Source organism: Schistocerca piceifrons, chromosome 1 (assembly GCF_021461385.2).
Source record: "Schistocerca piceifrons isolate TAMUIC-IGC-003096 chromosome 1, iqSchPice1.1, whole genome shotgun sequence".
Taxonomy (NCBI): domain Eukaryota; kingdom Metazoa; phylum Arthropoda; class Insecta; order Orthoptera; family Acrididae; genus Schistocerca; species Schistocerca piceifrons.
This window is the reverse complement of record NC_060138.1, coordinates 830,503,638-830,525,418: the sequence shown is the minus strand read 5'-3', so window position 1 is coordinate 830,525,418 and position 21,781 is coordinate 830,503,638. Positions and strand designations below refer to the sequence as shown.

The 21,781-nt window shown below is 44.3% G+C and overlaps 1 protein-coding gene and 1 non-coding gene across 2 annotated transcripts; both read left to right on the top strand.

The window, feature by feature from the left end:
- Positions 1-5,212: 5,212 nt before the first annotated feature.
- On the top strand, positions 5,213-5,286 carry Trnat-ugu. Its single transcript has one exon. It is a non-coding gene; the product is annotated as a tRNA-Thr (tRNA).
- A 684-nt stretch (positions 5,287-5,970) lies between these two features.
- Positions 5,971-19,896, top strand: LOC124793757. The gene is made up of 3 exons (XM_047258045.1): positions 5,971-6,152; positions 12,802-13,215; positions 18,628-19,896. The coding sequence occupies exons 1-3, from the start codon at positions 5,982-5,984 to the stop codon at positions 19,288-19,290; spliced, it is 1,248 nt and encodes a 415-aa protein (XP_047114001.1). The 5' UTR covers positions 5,971-5,981; the 3' UTR covers positions 19,291-19,896.
- The last annotated feature ends 1,885 nt before the right edge of the window (positions 19,897-21,781 follow it).

Genomic DNA, 21,781 nt, shown 5'->3' with positions numbered 1-21,781 from the left:
GACTGATGACCCATATGTTAAGTCCCATAGTGCTCAGAGCAATTTGAATTTAAACAACTGACGTCGCGCAGCTAACCCAACTTCATTCATTTAGTATTTGAGAAAATGAGCGACTTTCTACGACTTTACACATAATTTCAAATCTTCATGAAACTTTTCTTCGCTCCCCCCCCCCCCCCCCGCCCAAAAAAAAAAATTATTGAAGCAAAGAAATGTATCACGTACCACATTTTCGCAGTTCATTGCAGTAAAACATCAGCATCAGACATGACATTCTAATTTATAATTTCGTTACTATCGACTCTATTCGCAATAAAGTTTGTAGACAGCATCCAAATAGAATACTAAATGAACGTGCAAAATTTTAACAGTGTACGACACATAGTTCAGGGGACATTACGTCGTAAACATTGAGAAGCATAAAAGCTTAATTTTGGTTGAAATGGAGCTCGAATTACGCAGACTATGGTTATCCGATGTTTCGTAATGAGAGCCTTATCGACTACCAACAAACTGTAAGCAAAATTTCCAGTCTTTTCTAAAGTTTTTCTCTTCTACGTGCTTTAAGTCTAGTTGTTGTTATTGTGGTCTTCAGTCCTGAGACTGGTTTGATGCAGCTCTCCATGCCACTGTATCCTGTGCAAGCTGCTTCATCTCCCAGTACGTACTGCAGCCTACATCCTTCTGTATCTGCTTAGTGTATTCATATCTTGATCTCCCTCTACGATTTTTACCCTCCACACTGCTCTCTGAATTGATGATCCCTTGATGCCTCAGAACATGTCCTATCAACCGGTCCCTTCTTCTTGTCAAGTTGTGCCACAAACTCCTCTTCTCCCCAATTCTATTCAATACCTCCTCATTAGTTATGTGATCTACCCATCTAATCTCCAGCATTCTTCTGTAGCACCACATTTCGAAAGCTTCTATTCTCTTCTTGTCCGAACTATTTATCGTCCATGTTTCACTTCCATACATGGCAACACTCCATACAAATACTCTCAGAATCGACTTCCTGACACTTAAATCTATACTCGATGTTAACAAATTTCTCTTCTTCAGAAACGCTTTCCTTGCCATTGCCAGTCTACATTTTATATCCTCTCTACTTCGACCATCATCAGTTATTTTGCTCCCCAAATAGCAAAACTTCTTTACTACATTAAGTGTCTCATTCCCTAATCTAATTCCCTCAGCATCAACCGATGTAATTCGACTACATTCCATTATCCTCATTTTGCTTTTGTTGATTCTCATCTTATATCCTCCTTTCAAGACACTGTCCATTCCGTTCAGCTGCTCTTCCAAGTCCCTTGCTGTCTCTGACAGAATTACAATGTTATCGGCGAACCTTAAAGTTTTTATTTCTTCCCCGTGGATTTTAATACCTACTTCGAATTTTGCTTTTGTTTCCATTATTGCTTGCTCAATATACAGATTGAATAACATCGCCGGCCGAAGTGGCCGTGCGGTTAAAGGCGCTGCAGTCTGGAACCGCAAGACCGCTACGGTCGCAGGTTCGAATCCTGCCTCGGGCATGGATGTTTGTGATGTCCTTAGGTTATTTAGGTTTAACTAGTTCTAAGTTCTAGGGCCCCCCCCCATGAACCATGGACCTTGCCGATGGTGGGGAGGCTTGCGTGCCTCAGCGATACAGATAGCCGTACCGTAGGTGCAACCACAACGGAGGGGTATCTGTTGAGAGGCCAGACAAACGTGTGGTTCCTGAAGAGGGGCAGCAGCCTTTTCAGTAGTTGCAAGGGCAACAGTCTGGATGATTGACTGATCTGGCCTTGTAACAATAACCAAAACGGCCTTGCTGTGCTGGTACTGCGAACGGCTGAAAGCAAGGGGAAACTACAGCCGTAATTTTTCCCGAGGGCATGCAGCTTTACTGTATGATTACATGATGATGGCGTCCTCTTGGGTAAAATATTCCGGAGGTAAAATAGTCCCCCATTCGGATCTCCGGGCGGGGACTACTCAAGAGGATGTCGTTATCAGGAGAAACAAAACTGGCGTTCTACGGATCGGAGCGTGGAATGTCAGATCCCTTAATCGGGCAGGTAGGTTAGAAAATTTAAAAAGGGAAATGGATAGGTTGAAGTTAGATATAGTGGGAATTAGTGAAGTTCGGTGGCAGGAGGAGCAAGACTTCTGGTCAGGTGACTACAGGGTTATAAACACAAAATCAAATAGGGGTAATGCAGGAGTAGGTTTAATAATGAATAGGAAAATAGGAATGCGGGTAAGCTACTACAAACAGCATAGTGAACGCATTATTGTGGCCAAGATAGATACGAAGCCCACACCTACTACAGTAGTACAAGTTTATATGCCAACTAGCTCTGCAGATGACGAAGAAATTGAAGAAATGTATGATGAAATAAAAGAAATTATTCAGATTGTGAAGGGAGACGAAAATTTAATAGTCATGGGTGACTGGAATTCGAGTGTAGGAAAAGGGAGAGAAGGAAACATAGTAGGTGAATATGGATTGGGGGACAGAAATGAAAGAGGAAGCCGCCTGGTAGAATTTTGCACAGAGCACAACATAATCATAACTAACACTTGGTTTAAGAATCATGAAAGAAGGTTGTATACATGGAAGAACCCTGGAGGTACTAAAAGGTATCAGATAGATTATATAATGGTAAGACAGAGATTTAGGAACCAGGTTTTAAATTGTAAGACATTTCCAGGGGCAGATGTGGACTCTGACCACAATCTATTGGTTATGACCTGTAGATTAAAACTGAAGAAACTGCAAAAAGGTGGGAATTTAAGGAGATGGGACCTGGATGAACTGAAAGAACCAGAGGTTGTACAGAGATTCAGGGAGAGCATAAGGGAGCAATTGACAGGAATAGGGGAAATAAATACAGTAGAAGAAGAATGGGTAGCTTTGAGGGATGAAGTAGTGAAGGCAGCAGAGGATCAAGTAGGTAAAAAGACGAGGGCTACTAGAAATCTTTGGTTAACAGAAGAGATATTGAATTTAATTGATGAAAGGAGAAAATATAAAAATGCGGTAAGTGAAACAGGCAAAAAGGAATACAAACGTCTCAAAAACGAGATCGACAGGAAGTGCAAAATGGCTAAACAGGGATGGCTAGAGGACAAATGTAAGGATGTAGAGGCCTATCTCATTAGGGGTAAGATAGATACCGCCTACAGGAAAATTAAAGAGACCTTTGGAGATAAGAGAACGACTTGTATGAATATCAAGAGCTCAGATGGAAACCCAGTTCTAAGCAAAGAAGGGAAAGCAGAAAGGTGGAAGGAGTATATAGAGGGTCTATACAGGGGTGATGTACTTGAGGACAATATTATGGAAATGGAAGAGGATGTAGATGAAGATGAAATGGGAGATACGATACTGCGTGAAGAGTTTGACAGAGCACTGAAAGACCTGAGTCGAAACAAGGCCCCCGGAGTAGACAATATTCCATTGGAACTACTGACAGCCGTGGGAGAGCCAGTCCTGACAAAACTCTACCATCTGGTGAGCAAGATGTATGAAACAGGCGAAATACCCTCAGACTTCAAGAAGAATATAATAATTCCAATCCCAAAGAAAGCAGGTGTTGACAGATGTGAAAATTACCGAACAATCAGTTTAATAAGCCACAGCTGCAAAATACTAACACGAATTCTTTACAGACGAATGGAAAAACTAGTAGAAGCCAACCTCGGGGAAGATCAGTTTGGATTCCGTAGAAACACTGGAACACGTGAGGCAATACTGACCTTACGACTTATCTTAGAAGAAAGATTAAGAAAAGGCAAACCTACGTTTCTAGCATTTGTAGACTTAGAGAAAGCTTTTGACAATGTTGACTGGAATACTCTCTTTCAAATTCTGAAGGTGGCAGGGGTAAAATACAGGGAGCGAAAGGCTATTTACAATTTGTACAGAAACCAGATGGCAGTTATAAGAGTCGAGGGACATGAAAGGGAAGCAGTGGTTGGGAAGGGAGTAAGACAGGGTTGTAGCCTCTCCCCGATGTTGTTCAATCTGTATATTGAGCAAGCAGTAAAGGAAACAAAAGAAAAATTCGGGGTAGGTATTAAAATTCATGGAGAAGAAATAAAAACTTTGAGGTTCGCCGATGACATTGTAATTCTGTCAGAGACAGCAAAGGACTTGGAAGAGCAGTTGAATGGAATGGACAGTGTCTTGAAAGGAGGATATAAGATGAACATCAACAAAAGCAAAACAAGGATAATGGAATGTAGTCTAATTAAGTCGGGTGATGCTGAGGGAATTAGATTAGGAAATGAGGCACTTAAAGTAGTAAAGGAGTTTTGCTATTTGGGGAGCAAAATAACTGATGATGGTCGAAGTAGAGAGGATATAAAGTGTAGGCTGGCAATGGCAAGGAAAGCGTTTCTGAAGAAGAGAAATTTGTTAACATCCAGTATTGATTTAAGTGTCAGGAAGTCATTTCTGAAAGTATTTGTATGGAGTGTAGCCATGTATGGAAGTGAAACATGGACGATAAATAGTTTGGACAAGAAGAGAATAGAAGCTTTCGAAATGTGGTGCTACAGAAGAATGCTGAAGATTAGATGGGTAGATCACATAACTAATGAGGAAGTATTGAATAGGATTGGGGAGAAGAGAAGTTTGTGGCACAACTTGACCAGAAGAAGGGATCGGTTGGTAGGACATGTTCTGAGGCATCAAGGGATCACCAATTTAGTATTGGAGGGCAGCGTGGAGGGTAAAAATCGTAGAGGGAGACCAAGAGATGAATACACTAAGCAGATTCAGAAGGATGTAGGTTGCAATAGGTACTGGGAGATGAAAAAGCTTGCACAGGATAGAGTAGCATGGAGAGCTGCATCAAACCAGTCTCAGGACTGAAGACCACAACAACAACAAGTTCTAGGGGACTAATGACCTCAGCAGTTGAGTCCCATAGTGCTCAGAGCCAAGGTGTTGTTGATATAGGATCTGTTCTTTCTAGAACAGTTACTGTCTTCATATATATAGTTAAAGGCTACCCAGCCATTGACTTTCGTCTGTGCGAATGCGCACAGGTTGCCCAAACTCTTACGGGAATCGCCAAAGCGTGCGCGAGTAATGAGTGGATGGGGAAATGTCTATAAGGTACATTACATATGTAGAATTGTAGACAGTTGGGAATGTGAGTCTCACGGGAGGCGTGCAAGGGATAAGTCCCTGCAGTCGCGCTATTCATCTGTGTCCTCGGTGGCTCAGAAGGGTAGAGCGTCTGCCATGTAAGCAGGAGATCCCGGGTTCGAGTCCCGGTCGGGGCACACATTTTCAGCTGTCCACATCGATGTATATCAACAACACCTGTCGGCAGCTGAGGGTTTCAGTTAGTCATCATTTATTCTAGCAAACAAATGTTTGAAGCTGTTTTATACATGGGAGTTCGATTTTTTAAACAATCGCGTTTTCACTGTTTAATTGCTAAATGCAAATTTTAAAATACGAATGTGAACAGCGGGCCGCACGAATACGTGATTCGGACCGCATGCGGCCCGCGAGCCGCAGTTTCACGACCGCTGGTTTAGAAAAGTTTGCGAAAATCCAGCCCATCCTCTTCAGGCCGAACAAAACCCTCTTTTCCGGCCGCTGGAAACGGGCTGAGGCGACTACCACAGCGAAACATGACTACAGCAGCTGGGCTGCCTGGAAGAGACGTATTACAATTCACTTCTGTTTGCTTACACTGATAGGTCAGCTGACAGTGAGACGAGTATAGACTCACCCGGTATTTCCAGCCACGAAACGGGTCCCTTGCAGACATGTGTGATGCATCGCGCAGCGGACCAACGCTCTCTCGTGACTCACCGTGAGAGTCGCGGAAAAATTTGAGTGCATTCTGGAAGTGGCCGTTGACTCGGATGAGAGGCGTGGAAGGGGGGTTTCCGCGGGGAAGGCGCGACACCTTATCTAGGAGCGCGCCGCGCGCGGCAGCTGCCAGTCGCCCTCTGACAACCACGCAATGTTGACCGCCAACCCGTTGGTGCTGCTGCTGCTGCCGCTGCTGCTGGCGGCTTCCTGCTTCGCCCAGGACCAGACGGCGCAGCTGCCGCAGGGACGAATCACCCTGGGCGATGGCACCTGCTCGCTCCAGGCTGCTACCATCACCTGCGTCTGCCGCCCCGGCCAAGAGGTTAGTCAGGTTCTACCACTGGCTCTTCTCACATCCTACCAAAACGGGACGACAGTGCTCCCACCAACATGTCGCCTTTTTGCCAATGGTTTTCTTTAGATTTCTCGCTTCCTCTAGTCGTTTCATTAGGTTGATGCAAAAGTTCGTAGCGTTTTTCCGTAAGTTTAATAAACACAACAGAGACTTTCGTCATCAATAATAAATTCTCCTTCACTATTTACAATAGTCTGCCAACGCTGGGATAACTGCAGAAATCACTTGGTTTTGAGGCACAGAAGCTGTCGAGCCATGTACGGAGGGCATTTTCGTCCGGAAAGGAAAGTCCTAGAAGGTTGTTCGATAGTGAGCGGAAAAGGTGAAAACCTGAGGGCGCGAGATCGGGTGAATAAGGTGAGTGCGGAATGACCTCCCGACCCACTGTTACTCTAGCAGAATGCTGGCGGAAATTAAATGGGCAACGGCCTTGCCGCAATGGATAACCAGTTTCCGTGAGATCACCGAAGTTAAGCGCTGTTGGGCGTGGCCGGCACTTGGATGAGTGACCATCCAGCCACCATGCGCTGTTGCCATTTTTCTGGGTGCACTCAGCCTCGTGATGCCAATTGAGGAGCTACTCGACCGAATTTGTTCATGAGACCCAGAAAATATTAGATACAGGCTCCCAAGTAGATGCTATTTTTCTTGACTTCCGGGAGGCGTTCGATACAGTTCCGCACTGTCGCCTGATAAACTAAGTAAGAGCCTACGGAACATCAGACCACCTGTGTGGCTGGATTGAAGAGTTTTTAGCAAACAGAACACAGCATGTTGTTATCAATGGAGAGACGTCTACAGACGTTAAAGTAACCTCTGGCGTGCCACAGGGGAGTGTTATGGGACCATTGATTTTCACAATATATATAAATGACCTAGTAGATAGTGTCGGAAGTTCCATGCGGCTTTTCGCGGATGATGCTGTAGTATACAGAGAAGTTGCAGCATTATAAAATTGTAGCGAAATGCTGGAAGATCTGCAGCGGATAGGCACTTGGTGCAGGGAGTGGCAACTGACCCTTAACATAGACAAATGTAATGTATTGCGAATACATAGAAATAAGGATCATTTATTGTATGATTATATGATAGCGGAACAAACACTGGTAGCAGTTACTTCTGTAAAATATCTGGGAGTATGCGTGCAGAACGATTTGAAGTGGAATGATCATATAAAATTAATTGTTGGTAAGGCGGGTACCAGGTTCAGATTCATTGGGAGAGTCCTTAGAAAATGTAGTCCATCAACAAAGGAGGTGGCTTACAAAAGACTCGTTCGACCTATACTTGAGTATTGCTCATCAGTGTGGAATCCGTACTAGATCGGGTAGACGGAGGAGATAGAGAAGATCCAAAGAAGAGCGGCGCGTTTCGTCACAGGGTTATTTGGTAACCGTGATAGCGCTACGGAGATGTTTAACAAACTCAAGTGGCAGACTCTGCAAGAGAGGCGCTCTGCATCGCGGTGTAGTTTGCTGTCCAGGTTTCGAGAGCAGATCACGAATGTAAAATTAGAGAGATTCGAGCGCGCACGGAGGCTTTCAGACAGTCGTTTTTCCCGCGAACCATACGCGACTGGAACAGGAAAGGGAGGTAATGACAGCGGCACGTAAAGTGCCCTCCGCCACACACCGTTCGGTGGCTTGCGGAGTATAAATGTAGATGTAGATGTAGAATAGTAGCGGCTTCGGTCAAGAATACCATCATAACGACCGGGAGAGCGGTGTGCTGACCCCACGCCCCTCCTATCCGCATCCTCCTCTGAGGATGATGACACGGCGGTCGGATGGTCCCGGTAAGCCACTCGTGGCCTGAAGACGGAGTGAAAGAAGAAGAAGCATCATTTAACGTAGTCATCCTAGTCTTTTTCTTCAATTGTTGTTAACAATAAATATCAGCAGTGATGGTTACATCTCGGGGAATCAGTTCGTAGTACACCACGCCGCTACTGTTGCACCAGATGCACAACATTATCTTTCGTGGATGCGCGCAGCTCTTTGTACGGGAAGCTGCTGCTTTTTTTTAGGCTCAACCATTCCTTTCTTTTCCTTATGTTAGTATAAGGACACCATTTCTCGTCACCAGTAGCGTTACGTGATAGGAATGGTCGTTGTTGTTCATGAGCCAGTTAGTGAAGACCAAGCAGAGATACACATGTGGTTTACCCACTGAGTTTTGTGTTTTTGGCTTAGAATGTGCGAGCCCGTTCACCCAATTTTTGAACCTTTCCCGTTGCATGAAAATCTCGCACGATGCTGGAATGATCTCATTTCATCACATCTGCCAGTTCTCGAGTACACTGACGTGTATCGTTGTGGACTGATGCGTTTAAACGATCTTCATCAAACCCCGAAGATTTTCCTGAACGTGGAGAATCACTAATGTAAAAACTATCTTCCTGGAAACGATAAAACTATTTTCTTGCCATGCCCTGACCAGTGGCATTATCCCCATACATAGAGCAAATGTTCCTTTCTGCGTCCGCTGCTGTCACCCCGCTACTGAACTCAAAGAGAAGAATATGCCACATTCATTGCAAGGATATTTATGGACAGAGGCAGTCACGAGTCTTACTGGCCCTTGCTTTCTCGATTCTACGATTCCATTTTGTTTGACGACTGTTCGCGGGCCGAACGCAGTCTAAAACTGACCCTTGAGGTCAAACAAGATGGGACTCAGTTTTGCCTTTGTGTAGGATATCTTCATGTAAGTTTTCTTATCACGCAGATGTCACCGGACAACGACGAACATATCTCACTCTTATTGCTTTTACCGCGCTCACTCTTCTCATGTGCCATAAACGTTGTAACGTTTACTCACTGAGAAAATCTGATTAGAAGTAATAGAGGACGTGGAGGCCCTAATCTTACCACATGAAATGAATGCGTAAATAAATAATATGACAACAAGAAGGCCACATTGTGATAAAACTGTAGGTCACAGAAAAAATTGAAGTCTGATATGGATTAAATTCCCCAAAAACCATGGGATTAAACCATCAGATATCAAAGAATCCTTATAGAGAAATTTTTCGTTTGTATCTTCAGTCAATAGGCCACCAGTGTTTCCAAATCTCACCTGTAAGTTCTGAAAACATCCTGTCCCTGTCTCGCAAACAGGAAAAGGAAACAGATAACATGCTAAGGCGAAGGAAGAGCAACTTGCGAGGCTTCACAGAATCTTGCAGCTCACTGCAAAGGCGGAATACTTGGTTATCTCTGTAGGAACGTCCGAGATTGTGGAACAGTTGCACGCCTTATCCGGCGTTCATATACACCTCAGTATGCTGACGCCGGTAGATAAGAAGTGTGCTCCCACCGCTAATTCCGTGTTGCTTCCTTCAGACTGCATGTCTGCTAAGGGACAAAGCATATCTCAGCTGCTGTTTACGGGACCGACGAGGAGAGGTGTACCTCACGGAGAAAATTACGAGTCTAAAACCGTGACCTCTGTTCCCATTCTTTTAAGGAAAAATGTAGTTTTAGTCCATCACAAACGATCGTTTTAGGAAACGAAGGACAGTGAAAAATCATAACAAGTATGTTAATACATATCTGGAGCCAACTTAATTGCTTATAAGACCTTTTTGTAAACAGGCTAGCCGTTAAGTAGGGCAAAAGCTCATCTTTACAAGGCGTTATGAGTTGTGACTGATTCACCGGTATACTCGTATTCCTACCAATAGTAACGATATCAATAATAACTAGTATCGCCTGTAGTTGAAGTTCGACTAATCGTGTTTATAAAGTAACGAAATTCCATTGTTTTATATAATTAATTGGAATTTATTCGTATGCAAATATTTAGTTCTTAGCTGAACACTACATTTCAAAACAATAAAAGATTTGTCATTATCAATGTCCACGTCATTCCTGTTACTTTGTCAGTGCAAAAACTGTGTCTCTCTAGCTCCTCGTCTCTCAGTCCGATACTCCCAGAACAAACAATCCATATAAGATTGATGGCGAACCTCATCACGGCGAAAAAATCGAAATGTATATGCATTGTTAGCAAGTCGGATAGTGGGTCCTATATTTTTTGAAACAACGTAAGCACTACTGTTTATATGCAAATCTTTGAGAAATTTTACACAGATTTGCCCCCCCCCCCCCCCCCGCCCCCGCTCATGAACGTACGTATGCTGTCTTTCAACATGATTGGGCTACCTGTCACACTTCACGCGAGCAGTCAGTTTTCGTGCGACACCCTTTACTATTTTGAGTAACTCCCTTCCCGGTCGTTAACAAACAATGTATACGGGATGAATCAAAAGGTTACGCACAAATGGAAGGAGCTGATCAGAGCAGTCGAAATACAACGCCTCTGGATGGAACAGAAACTTCTGGTCTTGGAACTAATCCTGAGCCTTCCTCCTGCGGCACATCCACAACTGTTATTGAACGTCATTGACAAAATCTTGCTTATTCGAGGCATGTTGCCACGGGATAGTAGGGCCGCAACTGTTCAGTGCTGAGGACACATGTAAAATTGATATTTCCATTTGGGTGCCACGTTACTTTGTAAAACCAAATTGTCAACATTTTCTATCAAGTAAATTTGATATTTCTTTACTTTTAGAAATCTTATCAATAAAAAAGACAATGGTTGCGGCAACACGATATAAAACTAATAGGCAGCCATATGCGCACGCTCGTATGTGTGAAGTCGACACTTATAAAGGTGTCCGTTGACTACTGCAGGTAATATTTGTCAATTTGGTTGTGTCAGTCAGTTTCAACGGACACATAAGCTAACAGCAGTGAGGGTACTTGTTGCCCAGTTTGCCTTTTGGTACCATATAATACCATATTGGTACCATATAATACGGATAATTACGGTTAATAGCGAGGTATGTCTACAAGCATATGAGCACCTGAAATACGGACATACATACTGTTCGTATACATTATTGTAAGACGTGTATTTTGTAATTTTTAGGTGTGTGATTTGAGTGGGCATGTTGTTGTTGTTATGGTCTTCAGTCCTGAGACTGGTTTGATGCAGCTCTCCATGCTACTCTATCCTGTGCAAGCTTCTTCATCTCCCAGTACTTACTACAACCTACATCCTTCTGAATCTGCTTAATGTATTCATCTCTTGGTCTCCCTTTACAATTTTTACCCTCCACGCTACCCTCCAATGCTAAATTTGTGATCCCTTGATGCCTCAGAACATGTCCTACCAAACGGTCCCTTCTTCTTGTCAAATTGTGCCACAAATTCCTCTTCTGCCCAATTCTATTCAATAACTCCTCATTAGTTATGTGATCTACCCATCTAATCTACAGAATTCTTCTGTAGCACCACATTTCGAAAGCTTCTATTCTCTTCTTGTCCAACCTATTTAACGTCCATGTTTCACTTCCATACATGGCTACACTCCATACAAATACTTTCAGAAACGACTTCCTCACATTTAAATCTATACTCGATGTTAACAAATGTTTCTCCTTCAGAAACGCTTTCTTTGCCATTGCCAGTCTACATTTTATATCCTCTCTACTTCGACCATCATCAGTTATTTTGCTCCCCAAATAGCAAAACTCCTTTACTACTTTAAGTGTCTCATTTCCTAATCTAATTCCCTCAGCATCAACCAATTTAATTCGACTACATTCCATTATCCTCATTTTGTTTTTGTTGATGTTCATCTTATATCCTTTCAAGACACTGTCCATTCCGTTCAACTGCTCTTCCAAGTCCTTTGCTGTCTCTGACAGAATTACAATGTCATCGGCGAACCTCAAAGTTTTTATTTCTTCTCCATGGATTTTAATACCTACTCCAAATTTTTCTTTTGTTTCCTTTACTGCTTTCTCAATATACACATTGAATAACATCGGGGCATGTCAGCCCGAAACCGGTAACCATTACAGTTGAATTTTATATCAATCCAGCTGAGACGGACAAAAAGAAAACTATCCAATTTCCCCAACGATAAAATCCGCTACAGTTTCATGACATGTACCAGGGATACATCATTTTGTCATAATTTAACCTTTTTTAGCCTCAGTTGTGTAATATTTATGGACTCACATTTTAATACATACCTGAAGATGGGTTAAAGATCCTGAAACTGGGTTTGCAACTGTAGCGGGTTTGATCACTGATGGTGATCCTGAGCCGACGAAAGCTTTGAAATGTCAGCTACAAAAACGACAATCAATGCAAACATGCCGTGAGTACAGAAAAGATAACTTACTGTTTCTGTAATCGTAAAACGGCTTATGGGGACATATTAAAAGCCACGTGTACGTGACACCAGCCACCGACCAAGAAACACTTCTCGCGTAAATACTTGCAATTTCTGATGAGGTTGTGCGCTGCCTGGCCTACTTGTCAGACTGCACCAGAATATTCTACGAAGATGTTGCGCAACTACTGCCTGTCGTGGTCGCCATTTTGAGCGCCTTCCGTAATATACTACGCTGCTGAGTAAACAAGACGCTATCTTTGCTGAACCTACTAATTATCCTCGTTCTTCCTGGTATTCCAAAGCGCTCACTGGCTGAGGTACACATTTACACAACTGTTCCTTCGTAATGTTTGGCTCTAGTCTCCCGGAGAATACTTGAGAGAAAAATCAGCCATTGTCAAATGCGTTCTACGAATTTCAGGCGCTGGACCTGACGGCTCCCTTCATGGAAGGCAGCGGTGCGGCCGAAGTTCTGCAGGTGAGCAGCTGCCCGTCGGTGACGTTCGCCTTCCCGCCGCTGCAGAATCTGCACACGCTGCGGGTCGCGCACACCGCCAGAACCACGTTCCAGGAGAAGGCGTCGCCCCTGCTGCGCCATCTTGCGCTCGTGAACATCTCGGAGGTGGAGCTCCAGGGCCCCACCTTCCAGGGTGCCGCTCTGGAGACGGTGCTCCTCGATGGTGTTCGTATCAGCGTTGTTCGCAGTGGGGCTTTCGCCGGCCTCAGCAAAATCCAGAACGTCACATTCAGAGACGTACGCTTCAACGCAGTACTAGAGGGTGCTGTCGAACTCCAGATGGTCGGCAACTCGGAGCTCACTATCCTGAGAAGTGAAGTAAGTAGCCAAGTAGAAAAACAACGAGATTAATCTTTTTTTATTACTGTGACTCTTTACATTATGAGACAAACGTCAAAAACACTTGCAATTTGGGCGTTGTTTAAGCGATACCTGCCCTTTGGAGCACTGTCGCCTAACGTGTATCAAAATACGAGTGTCGTCTTTCTTTTTCCTCTTCTACTCGTACTTATTTCGTACTCTTTATGCATCTATTGTTAAGTAAAGACACCTTCATTCTTTCTGTTTCACTCGATTCCATGCTATCAAGCATCCCTGAGTTCCAACAAAAGTCTTTATATCATCTAGCCATTTATTCTACGACCTCTTGGCACTTATTTTGCAGCCCGAAGATCTATGGACCAAGTTATGTCAACATCTGTTTGAATCTTGCGTCGCCGTGAAGTCCGGACGAAGTAGTTTTAGTCTAGTAGCTCTCTCGAAACTATGAGTTGCCCATAGTTGTCTTCTGCTAGCGTCCTTCCTAATTCTGCAAATATCTCCCGATTGTTCTTTCTACACGCCATGAACCTTTTCCAGACTCAAAGATTCTTTTCCATAATCCATTAGTGGTAGGCCACAAGTCCCTCACTCTTTTGTTCACAGGTTTACTGACATATTGTTATTCTCCAGAATGACTTGAAGTTTCCCTATTGCTACACAGCTCAATTACTTGTAGACCAATACTCATTGTGCAGTTACGCTCTGTGGTTGGCTTGTCACAGTTGAATTTTGAGCAAAAGGCAATTGTATACCGTTAGACATTCAACAGATTCCATTTTCATAAATAACTGGTTACATATTGTTAGTTGTGATATTCATTTTGACAGATATTCGTTTCCGAGCCAGCTTCATTTCTTAACCCCGGCTTCCACTTGTGTGCACGTTGTTGTCCAGAAGCGCAGGAATTTCAGGCATTGACCATCGATTTTAGTCACTTAAGTACACTCGCATTTTAGCAACGTAATATCTTAAATTTACACTCAAAGCACCAGGACGTTCATTCTTCAAACCGAATAGGGGAGACCGGGTATGGTAGTCACACGGGTTGATTGTCCATAGTCAATAACTCGGCCACCAGACGACTCACTGTACTGGAATGACTTTGTTAAGAGTGGTAGTTTCCATCGAGTGGGTGAGGAGCAGTCCATATTTGTCTGTTGGTAGTGCTAGTTAGTAAATTTGAAAGCATTATTATCGCTTGACAGAACTACAGAACTTTTTGCTATACTGGTGCTCGGACTCTATACACACGCGGCGTATAATTGAATATACACTGAAGAGCCAAAGAAACTGGTACACCTGCCTAATATCGTGCAGGACCCCGCGAGCACCCAGACCTGCCGCAACACGACGTGACAACGACTCGACTAATGTCTAAAGTAGTGCTGGGGGGAACTGACACCATGAATCCTGCAGAACTGTCCATAAATCCTTAAGAGAACGAGGGGGTGGAAATCTCTTCTGAACAACACATTGCAAGGTATCCCAGATACGCTCAATAAAGTTCACTTCTCGGGAGATAGGTGGTCAGCGGAAATGTTTAAACTCACAAGAGTGTTCCTGTAGCCACTCTGTAGCAATTCTTGACGTGTGGGGTGTCGCAATGTCCTGCTGGAATTGCCCAAGTCCGTCGGAATGCACAAGGGACATGAATGGATGCAGGTGATCAGACAGGATGCTTGTGTACGTGTCACCTGTCATAGTAGTATCTAAACGTATCAGGGGTCCCGTATCACTCCTACTGAACGCGCCCAATACCATTCCAGAGCCTTCACCAGCTTGAACAGTCCCCTGCTGACTTGGAGGGTCCATGAATTCATGAGGTTGTCTCCATATCCGTACCCGTTCATCCGCTCGATATAACATAAAAGTGGTTTTAAAATATGGAGATGTGTTTGCTGTACTACCAGTTAAGGATATTTATCTGTAAAACTTTACGTTTGTGTACAATCGATGTCTGAAGGTTAGCGAATCTGAATACTGCAACAGCACAAATAACTAAGTAGTACGGTGTAACAATCATAACCATCAGATTCACAAGAGACGTAAATGAGGTAATAGTTGATAAAAACGTAAAAATTTGTTTGAAACAATATATATAAACACACGCAGCAGTTACGGAATCACATTTCCCAAAGCGGAAGTTGCTGTGTTGTCGTATGTTCTTCCTTCACTCGTCATCGAAATGAAGACGTCGCGTTTCAATTAAGTGATTAAGACACAGTGGAGTGTAATAATATGCATACATGCCAAAGGCAAAATCTGAATATGCTACGTCTTTTTCTCTGTATTAGTACTATAGTGGTCCAGTATCAAAAGTCACAGTGATCCCATGATCGAGATGTTTAGAATTTTGATGAGGACTAGGTCGTTAGTGAATGCAGGAATTCCACTCATGACTATGAAAAATATTTATTGCGATTGTGCTCTCGACATTTTGTAATTTACAAGTAGAGAGGTATTGTGAAGCCCACTGTACAGCGTAAGTCGTGACGTGCAGGAACGTAATTTCCCAGCAATCTCAATGCAAATACGTAATGTAGTATAAGTATACTCGTGCATCCACAGATCATTTGAGCACTAGCCATGTGATGAGCACTAAAATGCCATTCGGCTTACATAAAAATAAAAACTTCATCCAGAATGCACACCGAATGAATAAGTCGGGTTGACAACGTGCTTTTTATAATCCATCCTCTAAGTTGCTCACATGAGCGATTGCAGAATAGGCATTAAAATTCCATAGCCCTTGAAATTGACAAAATGTTGGAACAGCAATCACAATAAATATTTTAACAGCAGTAAACCGAATGACTACATTCAGTAGAGGTCTTTGTCAAGACTTGTTTCATTCCGCAGTGTTTTAATCACTTCATTGGAACATTTCATATGGAAACATTTCTGTACGTCTTTCTTGCATTCACAGAGCCATATTTGCACCTGGTGGCCCAAATTGGAACTAATTTTTTTCCACTGTAAATCGGTTCCGCATTAATGCATTAGAATATCTACCAAGTTTCATGTGATACGATAATTACAGCCCACACTGGACGTCTCTCCGCAGCTACACTTTAGTTGCAACCACCTGGTAGAACAAAGACACTTCCATTCATTTTACTCGGTTTTAGCCCTTTGATGTGGGGTACTTCCGTTTTCGGCCCAAATTTCACGTTTCAGCTATTAATTAGACTTGTTGTGGCACATCAGGGGGTATAGAATAACTTCATTTGGCCTTATAAACATGTTGTTGTTGTTGTTGTTGTTATCTTCAGTCCAGAGACTGGTTTGATGCAGCTCTCCATGCTACTCTATCCTGTGCAAACTTCTTCATCTCCCAGTACCTACTGCAACCTACATCCTTCTGAATCTGTTTAGTGTATTCATCTCTTGGTGTCCCTCTACGATTTTTACCCTCCACGCTGCCCTCCAATGCTAAATTGGTTATCCCTTGATGCCTCAGAATATGCCCTACCAACCGATTCCTTCTTCTAGTCAAGTTGTGCCACAAATTTCTCTTCTTTCCAATTCTGCTCAATACCTCTTGATTAGTTATGTGATCTACCCACCTAATCCTCAGCATTCTTCTGTAGCACCATATTTCGAAAGCTTCTATTCTCTTCTTGTCTAAACTATTTATCGTCCACGTTTCACTTCCATACATGGCCACACTTCATACAAATACTTTCAGAAAAGACTTCCTGACACTTAAATCTATACTTTATGTTAGCAAATTTCGCTTCTTCAGAAACGCTTTCCTTGCCATTGCCAGTCTACATTTTATATCCTCTCTACTTCGATCATCATCAGTTATTTTGCTCCCCAAATAGCAAAACTCCTTTACTACTTCAAGCGTCTCATTTCCTAATCCAATTCCCGCAGAATCACCCGACTTAATTCGACTACATTCCATTATCCTCGTTTTGCTCTTGTTGATGTTCATCTTATATCGTCCTTTCAAGACACTGTCCATTCCGTTCAGCTGCTCTTCCAGGTCCTTTGCTGTCTCTGACAGAATTACAATGTCATCGGCGAACCTCAAAGCTTTTATTTCTTGTCCATGGATTTTTATACCTATTCCTTTGTTTCCTTTACTGCTTGCTCAATATACAGATTGAATAACATCGGGGATAGGCTACAACCCTGTCTCACTCCCTTCCCAACCACTGCTTCGCTTTCATGCCCCTCGACTCTTGTAACTGCCATCCTGTTTCTGTACAAATTGTAAATAGCCTTTCGCTCCGTGTATTTTACCCCTGCCACCTTCAGAATTTGAAAGAGAGTATTCCAGTCAACATTGTCAAAAGCTTTCTCTAAGTCGACAAATGCCAGAAACGTAGGTTTGCCTTTCCTTAATCTATTTTTTAAGGTAAGTGGTAGCGTCAGTATTGCCTCACGTGTTCCAACATTTCTACGGAATCCAAACTGATCTTCCCCGAGGTCGGCTTCTACCAGTTGCAGTGTTACGTGGCTTTATGCTTAATTACAGACTTACTATTTTATCAGTTGATTTGTTTTCACCACGTAACGCCCGCTGTTTACGTCCTTCTTCGTTGCTGAGCGATGGATCACTTTTCGTTCTGACGCCGCAACTCTTCCTTTCCTATATCTCTACTACTTTTTATCTATAGGCCGGCCGAAGTGGCCGCGCGGTTCTGGCGCTGCAGTCTGGAACCGCGATACCGCTACGGTGGCAGGTTCGAATCCTGCCTCGGGCATGGATGTGTGTGATGTCCTTAGGTTAGTTAGGTTTAACTAGTTCTAAGTTCTAGGGGACTAATGACCTCAGCAGTTGAGTCCCATAGTGCTCAGAGCCATTTGAACCATTTTTATCTATATAAATGATGAACTATTGGTTTTGCCGTTTAACAACTTTTTAATAACTGTGGAAGTATTACAGGCATCGGGTCTCACCTAATGTGTGACCCGCTTATACGTTTTACATGAACCTTTCAAGACTCTCTTCCTTTGACGTTGTCCAACAACGACCTAGGAAGCTCGACGCCCTCGCGGCCCAGGCTCTTCCATGGCTTCGTTCTATTCCTTGCCCACTTGCCGCTACGTCGAACTTTCGTGGTGATCGTTGGGCAACGTATTCCACGTTATCTGCAACATAAATAAACTTTCTTCCCACAGTATTTCTGAAAACCCAAAAACAAACTTAAAGAACATAATAATAATAACTGTTCTTACAATTATTCGTATAAGTCTTGGTCGATTGAATGAGGGGTGAGACTGGCCTAAGCCTTGTGACACCACGCAGTTTTTCCATTCGCCTGTAAAGAATTCGTGTTACTATTTATAAACATGTACTACTTTTGAAATTAGTTTGTGGCTGGAAAGCTAGCTACTTTCCTCTAGCGGCTGTATTGTGCACACATTCCCTGTACGCCACTTACTCGTGTTCTACAGTTGCTGAGCGTTATGACATCCGGCATCGTTGTGAAAGGCGTGACGAACTTCACAATGCACGAGTCTAGACTGACGACAAAGGGAGACGACGGTCTGCAGTTGGACGCCGCTGGCGCCGTATCCGTCTCGGACAGCCAGCTGCTGTCGGGGGGCGCAATCAAGCTCGCCGTGCCGTCCGGCGCCACCTTCAGGTTCGTCAACAACGTCTGGAAGAACTCGTCCTTGCTGGAAGTGGGTCAGCAGCTTCTGCAGTCCGCTGTCGCTTTGGACGTGACGAACAACACGTTCCAGTGCGCCTGCGACCCCGCGCTCGACGCCGTGCTCCGCCTGCCCGCGGCCGCCGCGCTGCTCGACAACAACCGGTGCGACGAGAGTCTGTGCGGCCAGCCGGTGCCGATGCGCGTCCTCGCCAGCTGCCGCAGCCCGAGCGAGAAGCAGGCCGCCTGCCAGGTCGCGCTCCCAGCCGCCGCCGCCACTCCCGGTGCAGCCTCCGCACCGCCCTCCACCACTCACCGTACAGTGTCGACCACGCCCGCCGTCACCGTGTCGCCGAGGGCGGCCAAGCCGCTCAGCCCCGGAGGCAACAACACAGCCGCCGCCATCGCCGTCTCCGTGACCGCTGCACTCCTGACCGTGCCTGCTGCCGCGGCCCTTGCTCTGTAGCCAGTGGACTAGCTCACAGGTTGCCGCGGCGAAAAACCGATGTCCACTCGTAGTGATGAAGCCCCCGACCACCCTACTTTGTGGCCAACGTCGCTCTAGCTTGCCGCTGCAGCTCATCTGTCACAGGTGGTGAGCGGTGATACTGTGAAGCCGGTCGACTGTGTCCACCTGGCGACATTCCGGGCTGGAGAGTATCTCTCACTCCGATATCAGCCCAAGTCTCTACTGTCAAACTGGCTAGTACCCCACGTATGCAAATCACTCGTTGCCTCACTACAGAGCTGATTAGGACGCCCGCCAGTTGCCGCAACATAGATAGCCTGGTAGCAAATTTGAGAGTATTACCTGCGCGAAAAGACGCTGGAAATGAGATGTTCCTCTGATTTAGCAGGTAGTGGACCAGTAGATGGTCGCCTGCGCGAATTTTCGCAAATACTTAAGAGAACGCCGACAGTACAGTGGTGTGTGTGTAATAATGCGAGTGGTCTACATCTACATCTACACTCCGCAAGCCACCCAACGGTGTGTGGCGGAGGGCACTTTACGTGCCACTGTCATTATCTCCCTTTCCTGTTCTAGTCGCGTATGGTTCGTGGGAAGAACGACTGCCGGAAAGCCTCCGTGCGCGCTCGAATCTCTCTAATTTTACATTCGTGATCTCCTCGGGAGGTATAAGTAGGGGGATGCAATATATTCGATACCTCATCCAGAAACGCACCCTCTCGAAAACCTGGACAGCAAGCTACACCCCGATGCAGAGCGCCTCTCTTGCAGAGTCTGCCACTTGAGTTTGCTAAACATCTCCGTAACGCTATCACGCTTACCAAATAACCCTGTGACGAAACGCGCCGCTCTTCTTCGGAAGGGCAGCAACAGGTAGTGTACCAAGTAATGCACCAGTTAATAGCGCTATTCGCCCAGGCCTGTCCGTAGGGTGCGCTTCGGGCAGTGAATAGCACAGTTAATGTTGTCTTTCTTATTAGTCTAGGTACAGTGGCGGTATGTAGCCACTACAGTGCGTATTGTAGGTGACATAAAGCAAACACGTCAAGGATTGTGTCAAAAAGCGATGAATATCGTTTTCCGAGTGCAAAAAGTTTTCTACGGAGTCTCATAAGCAGGAACAGTGGCCCAATGTGCGCTTTCCCTAACCCTAAAAAGTACTGGGCGAGGCAACTGTTACGGTGGGATAAAGACACAGAACACACTGGTGGCGCTGTAAAGTATTCTCCCTCTCTTTCTCTCTGGACAGAACGCTTCATCCACATGCCTTCTTACTTGCACACCACTGAACTCGAAGTCCTTCTGGGTATGAGTGCCGAACTGGAAACACGGCACAATATGCTGTGAAGACCCTCCTAGGCTCGAGAAAGTTTTCTGGACCCTACTACCAAGACAAACTTACCGAGTAGCGTGCTTTCGGTTGTAAAGCGGAGATGTTGATTCCATTTTATACAAAATATTTCGACGACCGGCCCAAAGCTGCCTCCTTCAGCTGCCGCAAGCTGTCTCATACGTAATCGTCGTGCGGGTTTCAGCAAGACCAGTCTCCACGCAAACAGTACACACAGCAAAGCTCTCAGCACCCGAAAGAGACGACTGGGTCAGTCACTGAAACGGAATAAACAGTCTGCTGTTAACCCAAAAGTATATCATTAATCAATCACGACAGGAACACCTAAAAGAACACACAGTCTTCCCTTCCCATTTATATATGTTCTGAACCCTCAGCTCTGCTCCAGCGAATCTTTGAATTAAAGTAAATTCACAAGCCTGCAACCGCAACCCAATTTGATAAACAAAACATTTGTTCACCAGTTGTCCACAGGAAGTATGTCAATAAAAAGCGTACTTTCACCACACAGATTCATATGGTATGTGACTGGTGCTTGTCTCACTAAAGGACACGATTATCGCATTAGCAGTATCGTGATGCCAAAGTGGAATCAACAACTGCACATCGATTCACAATTTGTCAGTCGCGGCTGTAAATTCAAAGATCCTATTGCACTCATGAAACAGTCGAGAGCACAGTGCAGATTCCTGACACTGACAGGTTAGTGGTTTTTTTACGAAATTTCACGTTAATGTCGCAGACTCCACTGACGCCGCTAGAGATTTCGCAGAGCTGTAGTGCCATGCTAGTGTGGTAGAGAATGTGAGCAGCCTGCCAATATGCTGACTTTAACGAGTGACAAGTATAGGAGGTGTAATTAATTGTGATGTGCCACAATTCAACTTATCCAACCACGTTGTATATAGTTCCGCTTGCAAAGACTGACTGAACACTGTGAATTTTCTTAATGACACTGAAAATCAAGTTTCCTAGAGGAGTTTCTTCAATAAAATTGTACGTTACGTCTGTTGTACTTCTCTGTTTTTTATAAATATTCGTAAGTATTAATTATTTATATATGTATGTGTCTGTACGTAAAAATAAATTATCAAATAAAATCTTCATCTTTCGTTGTTATTACGAGTCATTTCCTGG

Coding starts and splice junctions, on each gene's coding strand:
- LOC124793757 (XM_047258045.1), top strand. CDS start 5,982: ATGTTGACCGCCAACCCGTTGGTGCTGCTGCTGCTGCCGCTGCTGCTG. Junction 6,153..12,801: donor TCTGCCGCCCCGGCCAAGAG/GTTAGTCAGGTT, acceptor TACGAATTTCAG/GCGCTGGACCTGACGGCTCC. Junction 13,216..18,627: donor TCACTATCCTGAGAAGTGAA/GTAAGTAGCCAA, acceptor CGTGTTCTACAG/TTGCTGAGCGTTATGACATC.